The sequence below is a fragment of the Asparagus officinalis genome, chromosome 5 (assembly GCF_001876935.1).
Source record: "Asparagus officinalis chromosome 5, Aspof.V1, whole genome shotgun sequence".
Classification (NCBI taxonomy): domain Eukaryota; kingdom Viridiplantae; phylum Streptophyta; class Magnoliopsida; order Asparagales; family Asparagaceae; genus Asparagus; species Asparagus officinalis.
In genome coordinates, this window is record NC_033798.1 from 108,731,795 (window position 1) to 108,749,030 (window position 17,236).

General features: G+C 40.2%; 2 protein-coding genes across 3 annotated transcripts in view; one reads left to right on the forward strand and one right to left on the reverse strand.

The window, feature by feature from the left end:
* Positions 1-5,683, forward strand: part of LOC109840619 (probable LRR receptor-like serine/threonine-protein kinase At1g05700) — a 7,649-nt gene extending 1,966 nt beyond the window's left edge. The window contains exons 3-13 of one of the 2 annotated variants that reach the window (XM_020409339.1): positions 174-661; positions 1,250-1,388; positions 1,480-1,551; positions 1,787-1,858; positions 1,940-2,020; positions 2,480-2,631; positions 2,734-2,978; positions 3,443-3,569; positions 3,992-4,060; positions 4,163-4,349; positions 4,833-5,683. In XM_020409339.1, the coding sequence (XP_020264928.1) occupies positions 174-661; positions 1,250-1,388; positions 1,480-1,551; positions 1,787-1,858; positions 1,940-2,020; positions 2,480-2,631; positions 2,734-2,978; positions 3,443-3,569; positions 3,992-4,060; positions 4,163-4,349; positions 4,833-5,268 (2,068 nt within the window). In that variant the 3' untranslated portion in view covers positions 5,269-5,683. The remainder of the gene's footprint in view (positions 1-173; positions 662-1,249; positions 1,389-1,479; positions 1,552-1,786; positions 1,859-1,939; positions 2,021-2,479; positions 2,632-2,733; positions 2,979-3,442; positions 3,570-3,991; positions 4,061-4,162; positions 4,350-4,832) is intronic. The other variant, XM_020409338.1, reaches the window with a different exon arrangement.
* LOC109840620 (meiotic nuclear division protein 1 homolog) lies at positions 5,705-17,015 on the reverse strand. The gene is made up of 10 exons (XM_020409340.1): positions 16,912-17,015; positions 9,380-9,460; positions 8,342-8,458; positions 7,998-8,036; positions 7,790-7,897; positions 7,143-7,205; positions 6,998-7,049; positions 6,775-6,819; positions 6,609-6,688; positions 5,705-5,905 (listed from the first exon to the last, which is right to left on the reverse strand). Exons 1-10 carry the CDS (start codon positions 16,912-16,914, stop codon positions 5,870-5,872), a joined length of 624 nt encoding a protein of 207 aa, XP_020264929.1. The 5' UTR covers positions 16,915-17,015; the 3' UTR covers positions 5,705-5,869.

Here is a 17,236-nt window from a genome sequence, read left to right on the forward strand (position 1 = left end):
ACTTAAGGGGGGTTAAATGAAATTTTAAAGTTTAGGGGGTTATCTCAAAATCAATGAGCGTTAATTGGGGTTTTGTGAAATTTACCCTAGGATAACAAAGGTAGCATTGTCAAAACTATTTGAGTATGCCATAACTAATACAGCTGAATTATTTCTGTTTTATTTTTCAATAGGTACCCTGAGGACCCTTATGATCGCCTCTGGGAACCCTATACATATTCACCCTACTGGACTTCAATATCCACCACCTTCAATGTCGAAAATCCTCCAAAGGATGTATTTGAGGTTCCTTCCTCAGTTCTACAGACAGCAGTAATGCCAACAAATGCCACCAGCTTGAAATTCTATTGGGATGCTATAAGGGAAAGGGACGGCACATTTTCTCAATATCATCTTTTCATGCACTTTGCTGAAATACAGTCCAATGCTTCAAACAGAACAAGTATCTTTAATGTTCACTTAAATGGAGATCTCTGGGATGGCCCTTTCGCTCCGAACTATCTTTCTAGTGGCCACATTTACACTACTACACCTGGATCACTGTATCAGTACAATATATCGATCAACCAGGCTAACACTTCTGTACTACCTCCCATCCTTAATGCTGTGGAGATCTATTCCTTAATCAAACTCAAAGAATTGGCAACTGACTTCAGGGACAGTAAGTTATTTCGTCTCATTTCTGTTTCTCTATATCTACCTTAGTTTGTAGTACCATGCTGTGACTGTGGAGTAGGTTCCATCCTTCATATTTTCTTGGATGTTTTGGATTTTTTTTATGTAACCACTGTCCATCTATGTAAATTAGATGTCATTGCATTAAGGGTTCAACTAGATTTTAAAAAGATAATATGATATCAAAAAAATGCTCAAAAGAACTGAACAAGCATTGGAATGAGTTCATTTGCACCAGATGAGTTCTGCAGTGGATATTTCAATTATATAGATCACACCAAACTGTTTGAATCAAAGATTTGCATAGCCTACCACGCACTCTATTTCTATCTCTAATTTTTCATGTGCACCTGGTATTTATTAGAATAGTCTCAAGAAAGGGAATTGTGTATAGTAGTTTATATTGGTATATTGACAGGATATGGTATCTTTTACCCTTTTTTTACAGTAGTTTTGTATTTAAACATTTTTAACATGTGTTTTCTTTTTCCTCTTGAGCATATTTCCTCTATATTTATGTTATTAAACCATTCTTCCTGATTCATACTTGTTGGTGTCGGTTCTGGATTGTTAGTTGTTGCTATAATGGCAATCAAGGCACATTTTCAGATCAAGAGAAATTGGATGGGTGATCCATGCGCACCAAGAAATTTTGTTTGGGAAGGCTTGATTTGTAGCTATAGTATCTATGCCCCACCGAGGATCACAACTTTGTGAGTTATTCGAGCGCCTGACAATATGAAATTTTTTTGTTTAAACCTTTTGGACACGAGGCATTTTCTTATAGATTGAATTATTCTGCAGAAACCTTTCATCCAGTGGGCTTACTGGTGAAATACCTGCTACTTTGGCAAATCTCAGTGAAATCAAGTATTTGTAAGTTTTGCAAATTTCATCCTTCTGCAATATGCATGAGCGTGTAAACTCTAGAAAGCAAGTGTAAGGAATGATGTTACTGAAAATTAGAGACATATTTGATTGAAGATCAAATAAGCAAGTATCATTTGGACCCAGGGATTGAACATTGAATGACTCAGCTGGATGAAATATTTATATAAAATCCTCAACTACGTACTTGTGCAGTAATCGTGCATTGCTGATTTCCTTTCAGGGATTTGTCTTACAACAATTTAACTGGGGAAATACCTGATTTTCTAGCTAAATTGACTTCTCTCCAACTTCTGTAAGTTTCCAGTTCAGAGATCCTAACCATCAATTGATTTAGTAAAGTATAGGAAAGCTGAAGTCAAGTATTTGCTTGCAGAATTTTGACAGGAAACCAACTCAATGGATCGATCCCTCCAGCGCTCCTCGGGAGATCCACAGATGGGCCTTTGATATTAAGGTTTGCTTTGTTTTCAACATATTCGGTACTTCCAACAAATTCAGTATCATCAAAGGAAACTTGTGTCGTCATTATTTTTTATTCTTTTGAATCTCATGCATATGGATTTTAACCTCCACCTGGGTATAACATTCCTATAAAAAAATCAGTTTGTGCCCATAAGCCGGATAATTCTTAACGCATTAGGTTGATTGTGCTGTTTTGTGTAGTTTCCTACTTTTTTCCGTCTCTGAAAAAAAACTCGCTGAGTGTTCTTCTGAAAAGAAACTTTCTTCTAATTCCATGGCGTATAAGAAACGTACTATTAATGCATTGGTTTTGGCTAACAATATGAAATGATACTGTGTTCCATATTCATCTTTCTTTAGTATGTAAGATATATGCATTTCATACAAAAAATTTCATCACCTCATGAACCTACAGTAAAAATAAAATATTAATAATTTTTTTAAATTCCAGTATTGAAGACAATTCTCCTCCATGTGATGTTGAGAATTCATGTAATAATAAGAAGAACATTGCACCCCTCCGCGAGATATTCTTGGCAACTGCCTTGCTACTCTCTCTCCTGATCGTATTCTATCTGCTGAGGATGAGAAAAAAGGAGAAAGGTAGCTCTTTACTGATAGAAATTCCTAGATTGTTTGTAATATACTGGTAATTCTTCTCCCACAAAATGAGTCACTTGTATGATGTATTTGATGCTTCTTTAGCAGAATTGGTTTCAGATACTATTGTAAAGCTCCAGAAGGAAGGCTCGCAGAAGGCTCCAATTCAATCTGAGAGTCGGCAATTTACATATGGAGAGTTGGAAAACATCACTAACAACTTCGAGCTACAGATTGGCAAAGGAGGTTTCGGGACTGTCTTCCATGGATATTTGGATGGCGGTACTCAAGTTGCAGTGAAGATGCGCTCTCAAACATCGTCTCAAGGCTCTAAGGAGTTTATGTGTGAGGTAAAACAGTTCCAGCTTCTTTATGTTTCACTGTAATATGTAGGGTTAATTGCGGACAGACCCCTTGTATGTTTTGAGCTGACTTCTCTTCTAGTTTTACTGTTGTAGATGGATCCAGAGTTCCAGAGTTTTTTTTTTTTTTTTGACTCTTTTACTCTCATATAAAGAGAATTGTTTTTGACAAATAGACCACCTGAGGATAAAAATGTAGTGTGTGCGCACAGGCGCGCGCGCGCGCGTGTGTATCACTCGGAGTATCTATCTGCAACAACAAAACTAGAATAGTAAGTTCAAAACAACAATAGTGCAGAGGGTCTATCCTACAACGGTAGGTCTTTGCTCTTTCTAGATGGGAAAAGACTCCAAAAATGAGAACGGTTATGATGTGGTCAAGTTGATTGCCGTGCAAGGTTTTAAGTGGTTGCCTTTCCAAGCCGATAACAATATGGTTTTTTGTGTGGCAGGCTCAACTCTTGACAAGGGTTCATCACAGGAACCTTGTTCCTTTGATTGGCTACTGCAATGATGACCACTACCTTGCCCTCGTCTATGAGTACATGTCTGAAGGAAGCTTGGAGGATCATATGAGAGGTTTTGCTGTTTGAACAACTTAATACTTTAAATTTTGTTTATGCTGTTGAACTTAAATTAAAATGAATTGTCTGCTCCCATATGGGGATGTTAGCATTTTTTGTACAATATTTCAGATCCAAAAGTTTGTATAGAATTTCACCACCAATCTTTTCCTGATTGTATAGAATTTCACCACCGATCTTTTCCTTTCCATGAGTGTGTGGCTCCGAATATCTCATTGTTTCAGTAATTCTACTGTAATTCTTGTCCTTAATCTGAAACTCTATCATGCACAACTGACTTCTAGACCTCTTTGAATCACTTAGAAAATACAACATTGCTAATGAAATTATCGGAATATTCACTCAGAAAGTTTTCTATAATTATGAGCATCATCTAAGGGAACAGAACACTAAAGAATAATGCTTGTTCCTTTACAGGTAAAACAGACAGTACCAGAGTCATAGGTTGGGAAGAGCGCCTAAGAATTGCCATTGAAGCTGCACAAGGTTTTGAAAGGCTATATTATTATTTTACCCTTTTCTTCTTTTCACCACATTTAAGTTGCTTTATTCGCTTATTCTAAGCATCTATCATTTAACTTGAAACAGGGCTAGAGTACCTGCATAAGGGATGCAAGCCACCAGTAATTCATAGAGATGTGAAGACCAGCAATATACTTCTGAGCGAGAAGCTGGAAGCAAAGCTAGCAGATTTCGGTCTATCGAAATCTTTTCACGAGTCCCTCACTCATGTATCGACAGCAGTGGTTGGCACTGTTGGCTACCTTGACCCTGAGTATGTCCCTCTCCTCCCTCCACTACTGGAACTCTACAGACTAACAAAAAACTAGTTACTCTCAGTGAAACAAAAAACTGAGTTCAACTGTACTAGCATGTGTGCATGGGAAAAAATCCTATAGAGGGCCCTCTATAGAAAACAACATATCCGTGAAGACACCCGATCTTAGTACGAACTTTGATGCACACATCACTAGCTATAGTGCAGTCACTAGTATCTGCCAATGCACAGTAACTCCACTGCCTGCAACTGCACTGATCGGGAATACTAACTATGCTAACAGATGATAGTGATGTGTGCATCAAGATCCATACTAGGCCAAGTATTTTCATCCATTAATATTATGATTTTCTATAGAGGGCCCTAGATACGACTTATTTTCCATGGATATTGAGCAATATCATGAGAAAAATGGTTTCTCTAGTAGAATCTACATAAGAATTGGGCTAGTTTGAACTTCTTTATCTCTTCATTATGTAGGTACTACAGTACTTTCAAACTTAGTGAGAAAAGCGACGTATATAGCTTTGGGGTAGTCCTTCTCGAGCTCATCACAGGCCAACGTGCTGTACTCCCGAGACCGGAGAAGTGCCACATAAGCCACTGGATGCGACAGAGGCTCGCTAATGGAAACATCAGTGATTTTGTCGATACAAGGATGCAGGAGGTGTATGATGTGAACTCGATTTGGAAAGTGGCAGATTTAGCCATGAAATGCACAGCAGCAACCTCTTCTAGAAGGCCAAACATGGCCTATGTTGTAGCTAGGCTTAAGGAAGCATTAGCGATGGAGGCATCATCGCAGGATAGGAGCTATGAAATGTCTGTGCAAGCTAGTGAATCGAGTGAGAGTGAGACATCTGATGTTGCTCGTGGTGGAAGGATAAATCGAGTTGGTGGTCCAGCAGGAAGATGAGATGGAGGTAGTTTTCAATTGGCTTGCAAATATTTGAGATTTGCAAGTATAGGTAGTTTTCAAATTGTTTTTAAATGTTTTTAGGTTTTTTCAGTTCCAAATATATTGTGTTTTTGCCATTGAGACTTGGCTCAATAATGGAATGCGGTCGGAGATTAGGAAGGTCTCTGATTCAAGTCCTTCAACTAGCAAATGAAATGTTTAGCTTCTAAATGAATTGATGAATCTCGTCCTTCTCTCAGATAGAAGATTGCCGTGTGCTCTGCTCACTGTTCTAGTTCATCATCTGAACTCACATATAACGTTACTAGTTGCCCAAAATGTGAAAACTTGAAGGAGATTTCATTTGAATAACTACGGCTTCACTGATCTTGCAGACAAATTTGTTCACAGAAAACACATGTTACATCAAACGAGACATATATATATACTCAGATGAAACAAAAACGATTGCAGTTATCTTAGCATTACAGGGTAAAATTTGTGTCTATACTGCTGGTCTATCTCTAGCAGGGTTACTTGGGAAAAAAACTTAATCCAACATATTCTCTGCATAACACTTACAGCTGGAATGTTTCCAGTAAAGCAGTAAACGCTACGGTCATGCCAAATATTCCAAGTCTTCTGTTATCCCCACCTGCATTAAGAGAAAACAAGATCATCAAATTAGTATTTCAAGAAGAACCTGAAAACCCAAGTTATATAACAAGAAACGAATTGGATAAAGTCAAAGAAAACTTAAGCAAAATTAGGTGATCATAGAAAGCAAGCCACTTATATATTCTCTTCGATTTTTCATCGTCAAGGTTACGTGATATTTTCTTTCTTTCTTTTTAACATTTCTAGAGTCGATAATAAACATCAATTCTATTATATGACTTAGATGAGTAGGGACTTCAATTTTCTTTCATGTATCCATGAGAGTCCCACTTATGTAAAGAGTACCTTAAGCAAAAAATCTTGAAGACGATTGTCATTTTTACATTTGTCTGCTCATTAATAACAAATTAAAAATCCAACATAGAACAGGAGATAATGATATGTTATTTTTACTTGTAAAAAGAGTATCCACAAAAACAAAAAAAAATGTTGAAGAATACTTGTCATTTTCACATTTGGCAGCTCATAATAACTAGTTAAAATCCAACATGCAACACAAGAAATAAGGTTTAACTGAAATTTGAATCTATATAAAATACTAATTCTGTATCGCATATGATGGATCATTATGTAGCGAAACTCAATCAAATGCCAATGCCACCTCATAGGCATTTGGAAAATATGAGACAGCAAGAAGAAACAAACACAAGCAAAGAACTATTAAGGAATTTTGGACTTACCTCCCTGTACATGTGTTCTAGTTGCTCTTTAGCTTGTGGAAAGTTGGATGAACACCACTGCTGTACCGTAAATATGTTGTCTGATACACATCCAGATTAAAAGTTTAGAATTGTGGACAGCTAGAATAACCAAAACAATATAGATTGTGAGTTGTTAGAAAAACACCTGTCCATCTGTTGGCTGCTGAATGAGCAACATCCGTCGCATTTCCTGCCAAGCCAAATAGAAGGAAGGAAATATATAACATCCATTGACAAAGAGATGGGAACAAACAAAATACTACAAGAGAAGATTCCCAAAAAAAACAAATGCGTGCTATATTATAATCAAATCTCAATAAGATGGAAGTAATCCAGCAGCAAACAACATAACAGACTGCAGTTCTTACTCATAGCTTCAAGAGCAGCTGGGTCGTTATCAGCATAACTGGCCAGTTCTTCCTTTAACCAAATAAAAAGCATTTCATCATTTCAGTTGCCGGAAAACTTGAATGCACAACCAAGAAAGTGAGAACACTAACAAAGTAAAGCTACCTTCAGCTTCTTATGCTTCTGCTCGATAATCTTCAGTTCTTCTAGTGCAGCCTCTCGCTCATCCTGTGTATAAGTACATTGGGGTTTAGAACCTGTAAAGCATGTATAAGACGAGCTTGAACTGTCTCATGGCTCCTCTGATATTATATTCATTGGCTGTTCCTCAGACAAGATGAGCACCAAGAATGTTGTGTTGATAGGATATGGCATAATGAGAACAGACAGCCAGATATTGCTCCTACCTTGATTAAATATACTTCATTAATAATTTTATACAAGGGAATAAGCCTTGTCCATCGGTGGTAGTGCTTTCACTTTTAACAAGATTGAGCAAAATATTCAAATTGGGCTCTATTTCCTTCTAAAAATGGCATACTGCACTTTTATATTTCCTCCGCAAAACTGGGAAATTACATGGGTTTGCGTCAAAAGCTTGCCTTTCAAAGATTGGTACATAGATAGTTCCCTAGACATCTAAACAGGCAACTGGCGAGGACCCACAGGTATCATACAAAATGTTTATTGGAACAAATGCACAGACATACAACCTACTAACAGGTGCTAGGTTGGTTAAGAGTATAATGAAATGGGAGGTAAAGGGAAGGCAACAATAGATAACAATATTTGTCAAATAATAATAGACTTACAGATTCCTCTCTGCCTTTCTTCAAGCTGTCCCTCTGTTCGATAAGTTCAGCAAAACGCTTCCTGCTGTTCGAAAGATCAGCTTCTAGTTTAGAGTGAGCACTCCGCAGCTGTTCATGACATTCATTTCCAGAGAATAATTCAGGGTGCTAAACTGATAAGCATTCAAAAACATACACATTAGCTACCTTATTAAAGACAGAAACAAACCTGGTTCCCAGCACAACTAGGAAGACTCCAAAAGTATACCTGTCAAGAAAAAAAAGAACCACTATAGTTCCACTGCATGTATAAACAAGAAACTGTGTAGAGATACCTAATAAATTACACAGGCAGATTTATGGAGAGACGTAAAGCCAAAGCCCAAGAACTTTTAAACCTAGCTAGAAGATTTTGCAAGTTTGCAAATGCTTACACATCATGTATTCCTGAGTATGCATGAATTTCTGATGTTTGTCAGATGATCAAATTTGGATGAAGCAACATTTTTTATTTGAGTAATCATATGTTATACACTGAAATAAAAAGAAATTATTCTGAAAATAGTAACTCACAGAAGTGCCTATCTTATCTTTTAAAACAAGGTCATCATCCACTAGACTTTGTACAACATCCTTCACAGATTGGCTGATCACACCCTTCTTAGGACCCAGTTTCTCCAGCTCTTTAAGCTGGCAATCAACAAAATGCCCACAATGAATAAATGTGTAGATATGATTTTAAATTAAATAATAACAGGAAAGAAAAGAAGAAAAGGTTAACAAACAATGTTTACCATTTATAAAATTGTTAATCTAAATAAAAGCGAAGGAAGTCCTTAGTGTTGTTTCAGCACAAGCAAATTACACTTATTTAAAGTTTTACTACAAATTAATATTGTCGTGTTATAGTGCAAAATTTTAAAATATCTGATACCAACAAATATCAGCAAACCAAAATGATTATTAGAAAACAGTCATGAAGGACTATACAAACCTCTTACAACCAGAATGAGGTCATCCATGGCACAAAAGGAAGCAAGAAGTCTCAGAAACCGCTACCTACTGGAGATGAAAAGGTGACTCTGAAATGAGAAAGGAACAAATGACACATCGCAACTTCTTTTTTGGTCTCTCCTTATGATCAGTTGGGGATTACATATTCCCAGTAAGGTCCAGGAACTAGTTATCATGTGTGGAGACTGAAAGGGGTTGCTAAAGAACGAGAATGGTGGGTATGATTGAATTCTATCAGGACCTGTGAGCTCATCATACAATATGAATGCACGTCAGTACAACACAAAATCCTTAATTTAATTTATAAGAACGTTGTTAGACACTGATGGTAAACTATTACACCTACTAGATTCAACAGCACAAAAAAAGTCTAATTAAATATTTGAAATTTGGTAATCAAACATTCATTCTAATGGTGTGTGAAATAAATGATACAGAGGTTTACGTAAATGAAGAAACAGCAAGGTTTGAAAAAGATGACTAAAGATGAATATTAACGCCTAGGATTTGTTAGCACATTGCAAATTGAGAAAGCAATCTTCTTATCCAACACCAATAATCAACCATATGAGGAAACAGACTTTATTGTGTACTCACAAGATAGAAGTCCTGAGAATCATAAAAGATCTGCAGAATCTGCTCCCGCTTCTCTTCCAAAGAAAGACCCCTCTTCTTTGACTGTCACATAAGAAGTTAGGTTATAATTCACAGAAACACACCAATGCAACACAGAGAAATTGCTTGATGTGAAAGAATAAGGTGAAATAAATGATGATTAATGTCATGGCACTGGTATACCCTATCATGTTTTTGAGGCTACATGTCCCTTCCACCTCAACCATAGTGTTATCAGAGACATGTCAGAACCTTCACTGGGAAAAAAGTTACGAATATGAAATACAGGGATGTTTATTCTCTCAATTATTCGGGGGCCTTCAGTTCAAACGGCTATTTCTCTTTCCCAAAATAGCAGATCTGTGTATGCAAATGGACTGCACAACTTACAACTTGCCCATGAGAACTTCTCGAACTTATTTTATTTATTAGGGTTTGAAGGTAGGTGCAACTACTGGACCATCAACCATCTAAGTTAAAGTCCAAGTTGCAATATGGTGTTTTTGTCTCTATCAACATCAAACGCCAAAGTTTGGAAGCTGTCCCGATAAGCCAAACGCCTTGGTTACGGATTTGATATTTCCAAGATGCAAAAGACAATTTCTCTGGCTATAGGCAGTCGTGAAGGAGCATGTGAGTTGTAAAGTTACAATCCTGTGTATCATTGCTACCATATGCTTGTATATGCAACCTGTGTACACCTACTAAGGCCGCTCAGGGTACAGAATCTACATATTACAGTTATTAAGAGTCGGTAGGGTCAGGATAGATTTTTATGGGCCAGAACCTGAATCATTCTCCACACGCTAAGCCTAAACCCACTCAAGTATCGTATCTGGTTTTGGTTGCATTGCATGTTCAACCGGACCAAGTTTGAGCCTGATAAAAATCCTTATTAACGTCATAATCTTTATGGCCTTTCTCTTCCATTTCTTGTTAATTAAAATGTATAATCATCCATGTAAAGAAGAGGGGATAGAAAAGGAAATGTTTGAGGAACCTATGCTAATCATAACGTTTGAAGTAGATTTTGTGAGCACGGCTTTGAAGCCCACGCGGAAACCCCACGCGGAAACCAGGCCCACCCGATTTTTTAATCAATGTCAGGGTATATAAAGGAACAGTGTTCCTAGGTTTTGAGTGTGCAGGAGGTTTTGTGTTTCTTATTGCGGCTGCAGGCAGTGGTGCAAGGACTTGATTTTGGGAACAGAAGCAAGGACTTGATTTGCGGCTGGGGATTTCTCTTCGTGTGGCTGTGCAAAAGAAAAGGCAGAGGCTTTTTTAGGGTTGTGCATCCTTTTGTGAGAGTTTATTTGTATGAGGGATTTGAGAGTTTGTTTGAGGGTTTAGATTGTGAGTGATTGTAAACCCTAGTTGTATTCTCTCCCTCTATTAGTAGATCTCCCCCCTCCTTGCCCCGTGGACGTAGGCAATTTGCCGAACCACGTAAAATTGGTTGTATCGCTTTTTTTGTGTGATTTGTAATAGCTTTTAGGATCCCTCGACAGGTCAGTCCTAGAACTGATGAGAGGAAGAGCTGATATCTCACTTGGTTGAGATATCCGCTTCAGATTCTTGTCTCCTTGGTGAGACGGGAATTCTTATTGCTATCTGACTCTCTTGTTGTGCTGCCGAAGTGCTGCCGAAATTTCCGCTAGAGCCCAGATTTCAGATCTAGGGTTTTGGAGTTTGGTGGAGGAAGATTTTTTGTGTGAAGCTTGGTTCTTGGAGTTCTCGGCTTCGGTGGAGATAGCATTAGGAGTTGCCGTTGGAGATTTCGCTTTCCTCGTGTGGATAGGAGATCTATTTGGAATCCGATCTAGGGTTCAGTTGGGTGGTTCCTAATTCTATCAAATTTGTTCTTTCTCTACAATTTGGAGTTAGTTCTCAATGGGAGAAGAATGTGAAAGCAGCAAATCGATGGCGAGTACAATACAAGTTGGTTTTCAGAACACTAAGATTAGTGTGGTGAAGTATGACGGCAAAATCAACTTTGGTTTGTGGATGAGCGACGTACATGATGCGCTCAATGCTCAGAATTTGAAAGAAACCATCATGGTCCACGAGAGGCCACCTAAATATTAAGAGGCAGTATGGAAGAAAATGAATAGGAACGCTTGTGGGGTGATCAGGTCCTGTTTGAAACAGGAGCTAAAATATGATGTGATTGGGGTGACGTCTGCAATGAAGATGTGGAAAATTCTCAACAAGTATCTCACAAAGAGTGTTGAGAACAGGTTGCACTTGCTGCGAAGACTCTTCAGATTTCAGATGTCCAGAGGCACCTCGCTAGCGGCTCATGTGAACAACTACACTAAGTTGTTGTCAGACTTGGCGAATGTTGATGAGAAGATATCGGATGAGTACAAGGCGATTATTTTGTTGGGCTCCTTACCCGATGAGGAGTATGATACCTTCGTGCTCACTTTGTTGAACTGGAGATCTTCTATCAGCTATAGTGAAGTGACTAACGCTTTGACAAATTACGATTTGAGGAGGAAGGATAAGGAGACTTCCCGCGCTAGTACTTCAGGCGAGGCCTTGTCGACGAGAGGTAGAAGCCCATATCCGAAAGGTGGTAACAGAGGGAGGTCAAAGTCTAGAGGCCGCCACCAATTAACAAAGAACCAATGTGCATTCTGCAAGGAGCAGGGACATTGGAAGAGAGACTGCCCGAAGCTCAAGGAGAAAGAGAATGACAAGAAAAAGGGCCCGAAGGCCAATGAGGTGAATATTACGAAAGAGGATGATTCCGATGATTCGTGCTTTTCTCTACTGATTACTCCGGAGGTGAACCATGTGGATGCATCAGATTAGATGCTTGATTCCGGCGCTACTTTTCATGTGACCCCTAGGCGAGACTGGTTTGCATCTTTTGAGAAAGTCGACGGGGGCGTTGTTGTCATGGAAAATGATCAATCCTGTGGCGTTTGTGGGATAGGTACCGTGCGGATTAGGATGCACGATGAAGTAGTCCGTGAGTTGAAAGAGGTGAGATTTGTTCATCAACTGAAGAAAAATCTTATCTCAGTTGGAGCTTTGGAGGCGAAGGGATTCAAGGTGACTTTCGAAAACGCTGTCCGAGATTGGCCAGGTTGCTTCGGCGATTTCAGAGGCGGACATGAGCAGACTTTGGCACTACAGGCTAGGGCATACAGGTGAAAAGTCACTGCAGGCATTGTGCAAGCAGGGGCTATTGAAGGGAGCCAAGGGTGGGAAGATTGAGTTCTGTGAGCACTGTGTTCTTGGCAAGAAGACGAAGGTGAAGTTCGGGACGGCCATTCATAGGACGAGGGGCATCTTGGACTACGTGCACACAGATGTTTGGGGTCCCACTAAGACGGCATCACTTGGTGGTCGACATTGGTTCGTCACTTTTGTAGATGACTATTCTAGGCGTTGTTGGGTGTACACCATGACGAAGAAGAGTGAAGTCCTAGATTTGTTTGTGGAGTGGAAGAAGAGATTGGAACTGCAGACTGGGAGAAAGATCAAGACGTTGCGATCCGACAACGGTGGTGAGTATACTTCAGACCCCTTTTTGCAGCTAAGTCGAGACGAGGGCATAGAGAGACACTTCACAGTTAGTCATACACCGCAGCAAAATGGGATGGCAGAAAGGTTGAATCGGTCTTTACTGGAGAAGATCCGATGCTTATTGTCGCAGAGTGATTTGGAGAAGATCTTTTGGGCTGAGGTACTTACATATGCGAGCCACCTCATTAATAGGCTGCCTTCATCTGCGATTGAGGGGAAAACCCCTATGGAGATGTGGTCGGGAAAGCCAGCACATGACTATGACCAGCTCAAGGTATTCGGGTGCCCTGCATATTATCATGTTAGAACTGATAAATTGGAACCTCGAGCTAGGAAGGCCATATTTGTAGGATTCAAGCGTGGTGTCAAGGGATACAAGCTTTGGGATCCAGTGGATAAGAAGATTGTGCTGAGTAGGGATGTCACATTCGATGAGGCTTCTATCTTGAAGCTTCCCAGCTCTCATCAGGTGGAGAGCAACCCGACAGAGGAGATTTCGCAGGTGGTGGAGATTGATGCAGCTCCACAGAGTCCAGATAGTGCAGTATCCATGAGAGTGCCGACCGAGGTGACGCCAGGCGAGGATACGGGTACTGATGTGCAGGATCAGGAACCGACGGCCCAGGTTCAGGATTCTATTGCGGCTAGGAGACAGAGGAGAAACATACAGATGCCAGCACGGTATGCCGACACAGTTGCGTATGCACTTCCGGTGGAGAATATCGATGAGTTAGTGCCTACTACATTCAGAGAGGAGATGGAATCTCTTCATAAGAACGATACATGGGAGCTTGTTGAGCTTCCAAAGGGGCGGAAGGCAATTGGTTGCAAGTGGGTATACACGAAGAAGGAGGGCATTGAAGGCACTCCGTTGAGATTTAAAGCTAGGTTGGTTGCGAAGGGCTATGCATAGGAGGAAGGTATTGACTATAATGAGGTTTTCTCTCCGGTGGTGAAGCACTCTTCGATTCGGATTTTGCTAGCTTTGGTGGCACAGTATGGATTAGAGTTAGATCAGTTGGATGTGAAGACGGCATTTTTTCATGGTGATCTTGATGAAAAAATATATATGACTCAGCCATTGGGATTCCGAGCTGCAGGGAAGGAAAAATTAGTTTGTAAACTGAAGAAATCGCTATACGGTTTGAAGCAGTCTCCTCGACAGTGGTATAGGCGATTTGATGGTTTTATGATTGGTCATTCGTACACTCGGAGCCAGTTTGATCCTTACGTATATTTTCACAAGTTAAAAGAAGGTGCGTACAGTCTCCTCGACAGTGGTATAGGCGATTTGATGGTTTTATGCTTGGTCATTCGTACACTCGGAGCCAGTTTGATCCTTGCGTGTATTTTCACAATTTGAGAGGAGGTGCGTACATTTATTTGTTGCTTTATGTCGATGACATGTTGGTTGCTTCTAGTTCCAGGTCAGCTATAGATGAGTTGAAAGTTCAGCTTTCGAATGAGTTTGAGATGAAGGACTTGGGCGAGGCGAAGCGCATTTTAGGGATGGAGATCGGCAGAGACAAGAAGAAGGGCAAGATTTGTTTGACACAGGTGGCTTCTTTGAAGAAGGTTCTACAGCGATTCCATGTTAGCATGGATACGAAGCCAGTTGGTGTACCTTTGGGAGCCCATTTGAAGTTTTCAGCTGGTCTTTCACCGAAGTCAGTTGAAGATCGTGAGTTAATGTCGAAGACTCCATATGCGAGTGTGGTTGGGAGCTTGATGTACGCAATGGTATGTACGAGACCGGATTTGTTACAGGCGGTGAGCATGGTATCGAGATACATGCACGATCCAGGAGGGGGTCATTGGGACGCCGTGAAATGGATTTTGAGGTACATTCGAGGTACGCTCAATGTTGGTTTGGTTTATGAGCGGGACACTACAGGTGGGCAGCTATGCATTGGCTATGTTGATTCGGATTATGCCGGGGATTTGGATAAGCGCCGGTCTACTACGGGGTATGTGTTCACTTTGACCCGTGCGCCGGTGTGTTGGAGATGCACCTTACAGTCGACGGTGGCTTTGTCTACGACGGAGGCAGAGTATATGGCAGTTACGGAGGCTGTGAAGGAGGCTATTTGGCTTCGAGGACTTTTGGAGGAACTTGGTATATCGCGAGGTCCGTCGCTATTCATTGTGATAGCATGAGTGCTATCTATTTGGCGAAGAATCAGGTTTTTCATGCGCGAACGAAGCACATTGACGTTCGTTATCACTTCTTTCGGGATGTTCTTGAAGATGGCGATGTGGAGATTGTTAAAGTCCACACGAAGGATAATCCGGCGGATATGCTCACTAAGGTGGTTCCTAGCAACAAGTTTGATCATTGTCAAAACTTGTTGCATATTCGTGATTGTTGAGGCCGTTGGCGACCATTTGGATGAACTACGGGAGGCTTGATTCCTTAGACAAGAGGATACGTAGGCAGTCTTTATGATGCAGCCGGTTTGGATTAGTTGATGGGGTGAGATATTGGACTCTCGTTTGGGTTCTCGACTTGTTGTGGATTGATTTCGTATTGGACACAACACGTGGGACATTTGGATGCTTTGGTGTCGGCTCAGTTTTCTAATCATAACGTTTGAAGTAGATTTTGTGAGCACGGCTTTGAAGCCCACGCGGAAACCCCACGCGGAAACCAGGCCCACCCGATTTTTTAATCAATGTCAGGGTATATAAAGGAACAGTGTTCCTAGGTTTTGAGTGTGCAGGAGGTTTTGTGTTTCTTATTGCGGCTGCAGGCAGAGGTGCGAGGACTTGATTTTGGGAACAGAAGCAAGGACTTGATTTGCGGCTGGGGATTTCTCTTCGTGTGGCTGTGCAAAAGAAAAGGCAGAGGCTTTTTTAGGGTTGTGCATCCTTTTGTGAGAGTTTATTTGTATGAGGGATTTGAGAGTTTGTTTGAGGGTTTAGATTGTGAGTGATTGTAAACCCTAGTTGTATTCTCTCCCTCTATTAGTAGATCTCCCCCCTCCTTGCCCCGTGGACGTAGGCAATTTGCCGAACCACGTAAAATTGGTTGTATCGCTTTTTTGTGTGATTTGTAATAGCTTTTAGGATCCCTCGACAGGTCAGTCCTAGAACTGATGAGAGGAAGAGCTGATATCTCACTTGGTTGAGATATCCGCTTCAGATTCTTGTCTCCTTGGTGAGACGGGAATTCTTATTGCTATCTGACTCTCTTGTTGTGCTGCCGAAGTGCTGCCGAAATTTCCGCTGCGCGCAACAGATTTGACTAGGTCTTGTTCTTTTACATACACAAATTTGCTGCCGTAAAGGCATATGCATAAAGTCCTTCACAGTTGTGTCAATTTTCTTTTCATTGTCTCCACCTAATCAATAAAAGATATATAGTCCAAAGACGAGCGAAAGAATACAGCATAGTAAACAGATATATATAAAAGAAGTTAAAACTCAGAAAGTAGACAAATTCTTCCAACTTAAATAAAATTTTACTAAGTTACAAAACACCCCGACAATAGATAGATAGATAGATAGATAGGGCTTTCTCAATTACTCTCACCATTCTTAATTAACTCTGACCCTAACCCTAACCCTATCTATGGTGAAATTGGTGAGATTTTGCATCTTAAATCTTAAAATCTTCATCTTCACTGTAGCCAGCAATTAACACAGATCTCAAATGTCATTTTTCCCTTAGTTTTTTTTTTTAATCCCGAAGCTCAAAAATTAAGCGCAACCATCAGCAGAAAGAAAGAGAAAAGGACATCACAATCCAACAGAGGAGTCACGAATTTCCAATAAGCTCTCAGAAATTGCTCAAAGCAACATCATCCAAAACCCTAATTTTTGTGACATGATGCAATTAAAAGAGAAACGAAATCAGATGCAGATCTGAGAGATAAAACCCCTAAAGGATTGAATTTTTTTGGGGAAGATTACAAGAAATGATAATCAATCACAGTGATAATCGATTCGAGAGTAATAAATAAACGATCGAAGTTTACCATTTTCGAATTTCGAAAATTCGCAGAAGCGAGAAAACAACAACCGAAGCGAAGCCGGAGAGAAGAAGCGTGCCAAGAGCGCGGACTCGAGCGCAGACTCGCTGCTTTTGGCGGGAAATCGAGAAAATTCGTCGACGCCAGCAACACGTGAATCGTTTATTGCTCGTTGGGCCCATCTAGAATTAATGGGTTGGGCCTTTATACAATTAATCGGCGGATGAATGTTAGTTTGCTCAAGTGACAAAACTGGGCCATAGCGTGCTGCGGTCCTTTTTTTTTAATGAACAATGATAACTATAATACTCTCTCCTATTCGACTTTCACA

Excerpts from the sequence above, each read along its gene's own strand:
- LOC109840620 (XM_020409340.1), bottom strand. Across the intron at positions 8,037-8,341 it reads AAGATAAGATAGGCACTTCT|GTATACTTTTGGAGTCTTCC; the intron begins GTGAGTTACTAT and ends TTTTCTTGACAG. Across the intron at positions 6,689-6,774 it reads AGCAGCCAACAGATGGACAG|ACAACATATTTACGGTACAG; the intron begins GTGTTTTTCTAA and ends GATGTGTATCAG.